This window comes from Neopelma chrysocephalum, unplaced genomic scaffold, assembly GCF_003984885.1.
Source record: "Neopelma chrysocephalum unplaced genomic scaffold, ASM398488v2 Primary Assembly neopelma1_66, whole genome shotgun sequence".
Lineage (NCBI taxonomy): Eukaryota > Metazoa > Chordata > Aves > Passeriformes > Pipridae > Neopelma > Neopelma chrysocephalum.
Window position 1 is genome coordinate 8,966,160 of NW_020897725.1, and position 10,790 is coordinate 8,976,949.

Consider the following 10,790-nt stretch of genomic DNA (forward strand, 5'->3'; position numbering starts at 1 on the left):
TAGAATAGAATAGAATAGAATAGAATAGAATAGAATAGAATAGAATATTTGAGTTGAATGGGACCTACAACAGCCATCTTGTCCAACTGCCTGACCACTTCAGGGGCCATCAAAAGTTAAGGCTTGTTATTAAGGACATTGTTCAAATGCCTCTTAAACACTGACAGTCTTGGAGTGCTGACCATTTCTCTAGGAAGCCTGCTCTACTGTTTGAACATCCTTTTCTGTAAAGAAATGCTTCCTAATGTCCATTTTGAGCCTCCCCCATGCAGCTTTGAACCACTCCAACATGTGCTATCACTGGATATGAGGGAGAAGAGCTCAGCATCTCCCTTTCCTCTTCCCCTCCTCAGGAAGCTGTAGAGAGCAATGAGGTTACCCCTCAGCCTCCTCTTCTCCAAACTAGACAAAATCAGAGTCCTTAACTGCTCCTTATAGGACAGACCTGCCAAGTCTAAAGAGAATTATGCTGAACCAGGTCTTTTAAGAAAGAATAAAGTTATATGCACACATTTCCACTGCATTTAATGTATTCATTTTTAACAAAAATCTGTATGGCTGACAGAAGCCAATGCCCTATTCCTCTTTTGATGCATCGTGGAAGATGTCTGGCATATTTTACAAGAAAAATCTCAAAGCAATATTAACCATGTATTACAGCAACTGAAAAAGGCAAATTTTCTAATTAAATGAAGTTAAGAAAGGTAAAATGATATGTGTGGGTCAGCAGAAGCCAGTGATAAATTTAGTGATGGAATGGACATGGTACTGATTCCCAATCCTGAACTGAAATCTGTGGTGAGTATCATTCCCTCCTCTAAAAGAACGTGCATATCTGCACATTAAATTAGACTCATACTGAGCACATGTGGGATGATTTCTGCGTCACTTACAACTCTATCTAGTATGCTTATGAAGATTATTAATACTAATAAGTGTTAGAGTTATTTTCACGTGCGACAGAGAGTCACAGGATAAAAGAATGTGAATATCTGGATCTTGTACATTTATTTGAATAACTGCCTTGAGATCTAAGTAATTTCTTTACCTTGCTCCAGAATTATAAACCACCTGGTACAAAATGTAATATAATTTAGATCTTCTAGGCTTATTCATTTTTTCCTTGTTGTTATTACTATTTCTTCTTTGCATTTTGTTGATAGTTATGGATTGATGGATGAGTCTTCTGCTGTACTAGACCCAAAACAAGGAGCACAGAATATTTAGCTGCATTCCTGAGTAGCTCTGAGGTAAATGAAGCAGGAGAGTTTGAACAAAGGAGAAATAATAAAGCGCCTGGAGATCGGATCCCTCCAAAGAAATAAACTGATTTTCCTAATTAAGATGCTGACACTGTTGAATGCTTCCATTGATTTTTTCCATAAAGGAAAAAATCTGCATTTTACTTTTAAGGGAATATACTGTTAAGACAAAGGAAATTAAAGGTACAAGAAAATACAAAACTGTAAAGTGGTGATTAAATCAAAATTGAAAAATAAAATTGATGTAAAAGAATTAAATAAAATCACTCAAATAGTATTTCATTTATACATTTTGTTTTCTATATTAAAAATAAATGCATCATATAAAATCATAACAGCAACAGCAGCCTGTTTGGGAAAAGTACAATTATTTGTTGGGGTCGTTACACTGACATGCTTCAGCTGCTTCTCAGGCTGCAGCAATGGTTAATTAATGAACTCAGCAGCCTTCCTCTCTCCTCTAGGGCTAACTGTGTGAAGCCTTGCAGCAGAAGCTGGCAAATGAAATAGCAGCACTTCTTAAAATAGTTGCTAAAAAATACAACTCGCATGATGAGATATTACTCTATCAGCCAATGACTGTCTGGCTTTGCAGTTCTTCTGTGCACAATTCCTGATGTTTTTTGTTCTAGATTAGGCAGCACCACACTGGTATCTCTGTCAGCAGACCCGGGTGTTTAGAGAGATAAATATGACAGAGCTCATTCCAAAAGATTCCTGGAGGAGCTGGATGTCCACTTTTGTGTTCTCTTTCAGAAGAAATGTGGATTCAGAACAATACTTTCCCTAAAGAGAGTCCTGAGAAGTCATCTTCTCGGTTCACTTAAAAAATCCTCATATCTATGGGATTCTCTATATTACACTCTCTGGGTTTTAAACCAGCTCCCTAAATCAAGCTGTTGGGAGTCTGTGTGTAAGGCAGGCCTTGATAATATCCCTTAGTAAAATCTTTAGTTCCAAGAAATGCCAAATACTCAGGACTTTTTATGCTTGATCTCTTTTGACCAGACAGGTCTCTTTTATCCCTGGTTTGAATGAGTGAGGCTGTAACAAAATGCTCAAGATTCAATGCAGCACTAAACCAGTGATTTGCATTCACCTCCTTCCTTGGGCCAGATTGAAACTCTCCAGTCCTTTCTACACTGGAGATATGTATAAGCTGCACTGCACCAAGAACAAAGCAAGTGAAACCGTTTGTCTCTGAAGGAAGGACAAGATGAAAAAAAAAAGGCTCAGAAGCCATGAAGCAAGGTCCTTGTGTACCTCATGCGCAGACACATGACTACTAGAATGTAATCCAGAAGCCTATGTTGAATGCCACTATGCTTTTACAGATCCTTGCACAATATGCAAAAAGACTCCAATGTCTCAGATTGAATATAAAATAACCAGTGTGACGAATGAGAGGAGAGACAACTATAATGGAAATCTGAAAGACAGGGACTGTCTTAAACCTCATTTTTCCCTATGATTTAGAGAATCACAGTGATGTTTTCCCATAAATATTTGGGTTCAAGAGTCATCATGTCAAAGAGTGGGGACCAGATTGTACAGTATGATGGTTCAGACGTGCTCGAAGGAATGATTTAGTAACACTATGAAATGTTCAGCAAGGACACCTCCAGACATGAATTCCATAATTAGTTGGTTACAGAGTCAGAATTATTATTTTTTTCTTTCCCACACTGAATCTTAACCTTTTATATTCCCAGAAGAACAGTTTGCTAGAAATGGGGAAAGGTTTGCTTTGGAAACTCTCTGGGGAGGTAAAAGAGGCAAATTTCAATCCTGCCTGAAGAAAAAAGGATTTAAACCTTGGTCTACCACATCTCAGGAACATCTGCACCACCACATTTGTTACACAGAGGAAGAGCACAATAACCGTCTCTCCTGATTGACACTGGGCTGTTAGTGTGGTACAACTGCAAAATGTGCTCTAAGTAAAACAGCGTTTGGATTCTGAGTAGACTGCCTGATAACTTTAACATCGAGTCATTGAGGTACTTCAGGAGATGCACAGAAACAGAAGCACAGCCAAGTGCAAGAAGATTACATTTAGAGAAATGTGACCATATACTCATAGACTTGTAGAACACCAGGTTGGAAGGGACCTCAAGCATCAGCTGGCCCAGATTTTCTCGAAAAAGCCATCTAAACAAGATGGCTCACCACCCTGTCAAGATAAATCTTAAAAGTGTCCAATGTGAGTGAATCTAGCACTTCCCTGGGGAGATTATTCTCATTGCAAAAATTTTTCATGTAGTGCCCAATCAGAATCTCCCCAGGATTTACTTGTACCCATTACCCCTTGTTGTTTTCCCGTGACTCCTAAAAAGAGATTCTGATCTTCTTTGTTGCCATCCTTTAAATACTGGAGCATGGTGAGAATGTCTATCCTAAACCTTCTTTTCTCAAGGCTGAACAAGCCCAGTTCTCTCAGCCTTTCCCCATATGTCAGGCTTCCCCCTCCTTTGTTCATCTTTGTGGCCCCTCTTCAGACTCTCTCCAGCCAGTTTACATCTTTATTGGGGACCAAACCTGAACACGGTGTTCCAGCTGTGGCCTGGCAAGACCTGAGTAGACTGGGACAATGACTTCTTGGTCTCTGCTGGGAATGTCCTGGTCAATGCAACCCAGTATCCTGTTGGCTTTCTCTGCCCCAGCTGCACACTGCTCACTCATACAGAGCTGCTTGTCTAGCACGACCCCTGGGTCCCTTTCCACAGGTTTGCTCCCCAGCCAGGCAGATCCCAGCCTGTGCAGCAATCCTGGATTATGTTTTCCCAGATGAAAGATTTTACACTTGTCCTTGTTGAAACTCATAAGGATCTTGTTAGCCCACTCTTCCAGCCAATACAGGTCTTCTGGCCGAGTGGTTCTCCCTTCCAAAGTGTTGACTTCCCTCCTCGGTTGGTGACCATGGACAAACTTTGCTCCCATACTCCAGATCATTTGTGAAGATATTAAGCAGCATTGGGCTCAATACAAATCCCTCGGGGGCCCCACTTGTGACAGGTGGTCACTTGGAAAAGGAGCCATTTGCCACCACCAGCTGGGTTTCACTTTCAGCCTCTTCCCCACCCAGTGCACTGAGCACTTGTCTGGACCATAACACATTGTGTTAATGAGATGTTAACCAGGGGCCTCCAGGGATGGAGTGCCAGGCAGGAGCTGAGTAAGGATTTTCAGGTTTGGAGTTTCCATCAACCCAAACATTAATTTAAAAGCATTACTCCTTTCTGTTTACTAAATTTCACCTTTTACGTGAAACACTCTAGTTTATCTCATGCATAGTCAGATATTCCAGAAATAAGGAAAATGTAACGAAGAGTCCTTCTACTCGCCACCTTCTCTGCCCTCTGGAAAAAGATGAATCTCTTGAATAGTTCTAATTTTCCCTTCTTCTCTTTCCTGTTCCACTGACTTTACTGAAAGTGTTGAGAAGTGCAGTAAGAGGCTGCACTGGAGATGTTTATCCCCTTCAGTCTTCTGTACAGACTCATAAGGATCATTCAAACAAGATCTGCTGTTAATTGTCAGCTCTAAGTGTGCTGCTCTGGTGTGTGATTATTTTGCATTAGATGTTGCTGTTTTGGAGCTTATGCCTCTTTCTAGGCCATGAGAAACAACAAACAAGCAATAAACAAAACATTAAAAGCAACCCAGAAGTGTTCTGACAGCAGAAAAAAAATGTCACATCAAATCTAACAAAGTGACTTGTACTGAGAACAACCACACTAACTGTTGTAGGCTGAAACCAGTTGATAAAAGCAGGATTCATTCATGGTTTTACCTGAGTTCCTCCATTTTGGAGGCAATTAATCATCAAATTGTAAATTTACTTAGTGCATTTGTCCTACTTAGCACAACAATGATGCAGTGGCTTCAGAGAAAAGTGTATTCAATTCTAATCTAATTATTCTGTGACCTACTGATACTGGTCAGGTGATATTACAGGATATAAAAGGAAAGTAGTTCGTAATCTAGTCTAAAATCATACAGTCAGGTTGTCCATGACAGACTATGGCAGAAAAACGAATAACAAATAATGCTACAAAAGTAACCATGAGAATAAAGGTGAAATGTTTTGATTTTAATTCTCAATTGGTAGCTAACTTTGAAATGTCCTTATATTTTACAGATTTAATACATTTTCCACAAGCATTTCGCAGAAATTTTGAAGAGATGAGTGTGTTTTGTATATGCACATATACTGATATCTATGATCAGAATTTGAAAACATGTAGCTGAAATATGAATGCAAAAGCTGTCAGTTGCCATTGTAATATTATACAGATTTATCTCTGTAGGGCTCCTTGTGACTTCATGAATTCTGTCTTTTCCTCTATTAATAACGCTGAGAGAGGGGTTGGGGAAAAAATAAACAAGAAAAAATTCTCCATATTAATTCACAGAACTGCCAGACTTAGAAAGATAGATGGAAACAGAGAGAAAAGAATGAGTTTACCCAGTCTTAATACTACCCACTTCAAGGTTATTTCTAAACGTCTTTTTAAATTTTGATTTAATATGTGTAATTTAGGACTTGGTCCTTTGAGATATCCCTTATGCAGGTGATTTACTCATGGGAGTAGGCTTGCTGACTCTGGTGGAATTTTCTCATGTGAGTGAAGATTGTAAAGGCAGAGGATTAAAATCCAGAGTGTGTATGCAGCTTACATAATTTCAAGTCTGTCAAAATTCATATCTATATTATCATCTGCCCATGTTACATAACAGGAAGGAGCTCTGAGTTGTTTGTTCTTCCCCATATGCCTGAAACACATGTATGGTCTTAGAAATTTTGGATTGTATAAGTTATTACCAAGGAAAAAGTAAGAATGAATGCAACACAAATAAAACTTTCATTTTGGGTCATATCAGAAGCAAGCACCACCCCCAGGATGGTGTCTGACAAGGCACACATATCAATGCGCTGCTCTTGTTTACCAGTAAGATCTTGCATTTATCATTTGCTTCCTGACACAATCTTTAGTCAAGTCAGCATCAGTGCAGCCTTTACCTAAGTCATGATATCAGTTTCTTTTTCATGTTCCCCCCCACACACACCTGAACAACAGCACATTCCTCATCATTTCAGGCTGGGATCAGTTGGGTGTAAGGGTGGTTGTATCTCCCCAGAAGCACTCAGCACTTGGTGGGATTGAAACTAGTGAGTCTACATTTGTTTTGACTACTTTAAGAAAATCTAATTTCAAGGCAGTCTTTCTCCTTCACCTTTACCTAGAATGTTGGTTCAAATTTATTTTTAGATGCAAGGAAAGAAAAATCAGGTGATGTCTTAAATTGTACTGCAAGAAAAAAAGAGGTGAAGAGTGAGCATTATTTCTATTTATGATAATGCATGCTTTGTTAACTACAAGAAACAGCAAAACCAGGCACTAGTACTGCATGCTTCTATTCAGCATTACTAATGGTTTGAACTGCTGGTGAACATACTTATCAATGAAAACTAATATTAATTAAGAGGTTAAGGGAAAACAGGTCAAAGCACTTGATTTTCCTCCTGTGTAAACTGTTGCAACTTTAAGAGTTTAGATAGACTTATAGTTGACTTATAACTGCGTGACTGAGAAGAGAATCAGAACCATTTTGCCCATGGATTCTACTGGGTACAGTACTAAACTGACTCCAGGGTAGACAATTCTTTCCATCCAGAATTGAATTCAGTATTTTCCCTGCATGAAATCTTTATCTTACAAAAATCAGTGGAAAACCCATTATATGTACCATGATCAGAGTTTTACTTTCTGCTTTTTCTTTCACTGCATACTTTAATTTCTGGTTTTGGTCCAGTGTAAGCATCTGCCTGCATCCTGAGGCATGCAAGATGCTCACAGATATTGCTACTAATCAAATAGTTCATTTAGCCTTGTAAGGCTTCTTTGAAGGACAGATGCAGCATTTTACCTGGGAAAATAAGCCCTGTTAGAAAAGACAGTGTTTTGCCTGCAGGGTGAAGAAATCTGCATTGGCCAAAAAATTTCCTACATAAACTTGATGACACTACCATTTAAATTCTCTCTGTTTGCTTGAGAAGTGACAGTTATACGCCCTTCATTAGCCGTAAAAGCCCTCATTCACTAAGACTTGAAAGGGCTAGGCAATTCTCTGCAAAAAGTAAAAAAAAATGGTGCAACACCAAAAAGTGACAAAGTAAGGCTGCGCCTCCCCCCGGGCACCAGGTGCGGTTTCCCGGAGCCCCCGGGATGAGCCCTGGACCACCCCGCGAAGGGGGTGGGGAGTCGCGGGGGACAGGTTGGGGGTCGCGGGCAGGGTCCGTCCCTCTGGGGCCGCTGGAGGGAGCCCCCGGGCCACGCCGCGGTGGCTTCAGCACCGCGCGGGGGGACAGCGCCCGTGGAGCCGCGCTCCGCAACCCGCCCATCCCACCGCGCTCCCCGCGGCATCCGGCTGGAGAGGGCCAGCCCCGGCGCGGGGAAGGAGGATCCGGCCTCTCCCGTAGGGACTGGAGGCAAAACGGCCGAAGCAGCGCATAATTGGGCGACGTTAAGCGGTCCCCGGGCAGGCGAGAGCCAGTGTAAATAAGCACCGACGTGTGACAAGCTGCACGGATCCTGTTAAGGGATTTATATATGTAGTTCATGAAGGCAATCATCTGTCTGGCAATCTCTCATTGTGCACCGCTCAAAGGCAGTTCATTCACACAACTGTCTGCAAAATGAAGATATTAGTATCTCTCCTGGGAAATGTCTGTGGGAAATGCATGTGTGCGTGCGCGTGTGTGTGGACCGGCTAAACAGCTGTGATACTGGTGGGTAATGAGATAGCAGCGCATTACTCATTGCTCCAGGAGAGGACATGGAAGTAAATTAAGAAATCAACATAACTCACACAGCTATTGACCCATCAGTAATAGCACCAGCAGTGCATGGGAGTAGGACGCTGTGTGTGGCTGCAGTTCATTCATCGGCATGTTACCAAGAGCTGGGGAACAACTCTGCACAGCCTAATTGTCTTACATCCACAGGGTTTAGCCAGGCACAATACACCAGGACAGCTTCTCCTGAAACAGGGGGAGCCCAATCACCGGGAAGTGAGTCAGGCAGCCCACAGCTAACAAGTGCATGGAGTAAGGGAATGGGCAGGGTGTGCAGGGGTTTTGGGAGTGCCAAGATCTAAGGAATGTAGATGTGTCCTAAGAACCACAATCATCAAAACTTCCAGGTGCAAGATCAGTCACTTCCCAGCTGCACATCCCAGCACTCATGTAAACAACATCCCACCAACAACACATTCCTCTGTACTCTCCCTCCTTTTGGGATTATCTGCCAGTACCTCCACCCCCTTCTCTCCGGAGCCAAATGGAGATGATAATCTGCTGTGAAATATTGGTAGCACAGAGCTGTGACAGTCTGGGAAGGGAGGGGGAAAGGGAGCAGCTAGAATCTCCAGGATTAAGTTGTCCTAGTTAGCCAGTGTTTTCTTGCCTTGCAGGGATATTGGGAATTTGGTGCATCCTCACTTTTCTGTGGAAGAAGCCATCTGAGTGTTAAGTCAGGTTAGACCTGTTTTATCTCTGCAGACCCTGTCTTGCCCAGTGCCTCTCAGCTGTTTGCACCATGCACCACTCCACCATGTAACCAGTACTCTGTCCTAGACATCACTTATAAGGATGCAGCACAACCCCCATGACTACCAGCAGAAAAGGTTTCTCAGTGTCCTCCAAAGACAGCCTAGGATCTCACATCAAATATCCCCAGGGGAGCTTTGCCCTGGTTTCACTGAGGTTTCACTGGTTTCTCCTTGCAAAGGAGCTTTGCTCCTGTTTTCTCATAACTGAGATCAAGCTGCCCTTCACATATAAGTGTCCCAATTCCCCCAGCCAATTCAGAGTTAAAAAGCACAAGCAAGAAAAACGGGCACAGTGTGAAAGTTTGGCTAAGACAGAGTCATCCCAAGCCCCAAACCACTGCTGGAAATCAGGGAGGGGAATGATAAATGACCCATCCTCCCCACTTGCCCAAGGAGCTTCTCCCCTCAAAAGTTATTTCAAGGGACAGCAGTGTAGTGAATGTACAAGGAGAGGGGACAGAGTGGTTAGGAATTGTCCCTACTCCCAGCTTGAGGTAAAACACTGGGATGAGAAAAGGGTAGCAGAGAAGAGGGAGACAAAAAGCTTTCATTTTGCCTATGATCTCCCCCCCTGGGTAATGAACTTCTGAGCACCTGATTGTAAGGGAGTGGATCTTTTGGGACACTTACACCTCCTCTCACTCAGGGTGATGGAGAAAGAGGACAGTTCCCACCCTCTCCTCACCACAGTACCTGGTTAAGGGAAGTCACGGCGAACCTGGGGATTACCAGCTGCATGATGAGCTGCAGGACAGAGGTGACCAGCCCAGCCAGGATGGCCCAGGTGAGTGGTAGCGGGAGCATGCTGTAGGTCGCAAAAAGCGTGAAAAGCACATAGCCAATGCCGTCCCCAAGGAGGCCACAGCCCAGGCCTGCTGCCAGGATCTGTGTGGCCATGGCCACCCAAGTGACAACACCACTGTACTGCAGGTAGGTGTACGAGGTCGTGTCCTTCCTGACCACCACTAAGGCACAGATCACCACCTCGATGCCCGTGAAGAAGCCCAAGAGGATGCCCTTAATAGGGTCCATGGGAGCAGAGGCCAGGGTCAAGTGGAGGAACAGTAGGGTCAGCTTGGTCAGCACGTCCAGGATGTTCATGACCACCTCAGATTTGCGCCGCTGGCCCAAGAAGTAGCGCTGGTAAAGGCGCTCCAAGTCCCGGGACTTGAAGGAGTTGCGGAGAGTGGGGAAGATCACCCCGCGATATGTATAGCCCCAGTTGAGGAAGAAGTCGGAGTTGCTGGGGGCACAGTCCAGGGGCAGAAAGCCCAGGTCCCCACTGCTGCTCGTGCGCTCCGGGAAGACTTTGGTGCCTCCGTTGTTGTGGCGGTCGCAGCCCAAACTCCGTCCGGCCGACTGCCGCCGGAGGTGGTGGTGGTGGTGCGGCGGGTGGGGGTGGTGGTTGGGGCAGCAGGTCTCCTCGGAGCTGAAGCCCTTGCCCCCCCCGCTGCTGCTGCCGCCGCTGCTGCTGCTGTGCTCCTGGATGAAGCGCTGCTCGGTAATGTGGCGCACGGCCGTCTGCCACAGCAGGCGCTGGGGTCTGCCGCTGCCGGGGGGGGTCCTGTTGATGGTGTAAAGTTCATCGCTGTCGCTCAGGCACCGCACCTCCGAGAGCTCCATGGCGGTGACTGGCGGGGGGCAGAGCACCGGCGCGCGGGGCGGGGGGGCAGAGGGCACACACCGTCTTTGGGGAGGGGAGCAGGGGGAGGGATGGAACCGCGGGAGAGGAGGGAGGGGATGGCGGAGGGCGGGTGGCGGCGACGGCGGGGTGGCGGTGCGGGGATCACATTTATAGGCAGGTCCCCGTGTCTGGCGGCGCGGCTGGCGGCGGGGCTGGTTGGCCGCCGGGGTCCGGGGGGCGGCTGCGCCGGCTCAGCGCAGGCGGCCCGAGCCCTGCGCCCGCTCCCGCTC

At 44.9% G+C, this 10,790-nt stretch overlaps 1 protein-coding gene across 2 annotated transcripts in view; it reads right to left on the reverse strand.

Annotated features, from left to right (window-relative positions):
* Positions 1-10,560, reverse strand: part of ADCY8 (adenylate cyclase 8) — a 126,250-nt gene extending 115,690 nt beyond the window's left edge. For both annotated transcript variants that reach the window (XM_027684445.1, XM_027684444.1), the window contains exon 1: positions 9,570-10,560. In XM_027684445.1, the coding sequence (XP_027540246.1) occupies positions 9,570-10,499 (930 nt within the window). In that variant the 5' untranslated portion in view covers positions 10,500-10,560. The remainder of the gene's footprint in view (positions 1-9,569) is intronic.
* Positions 10,561-10,790: the final 230 nt, after the last annotated feature.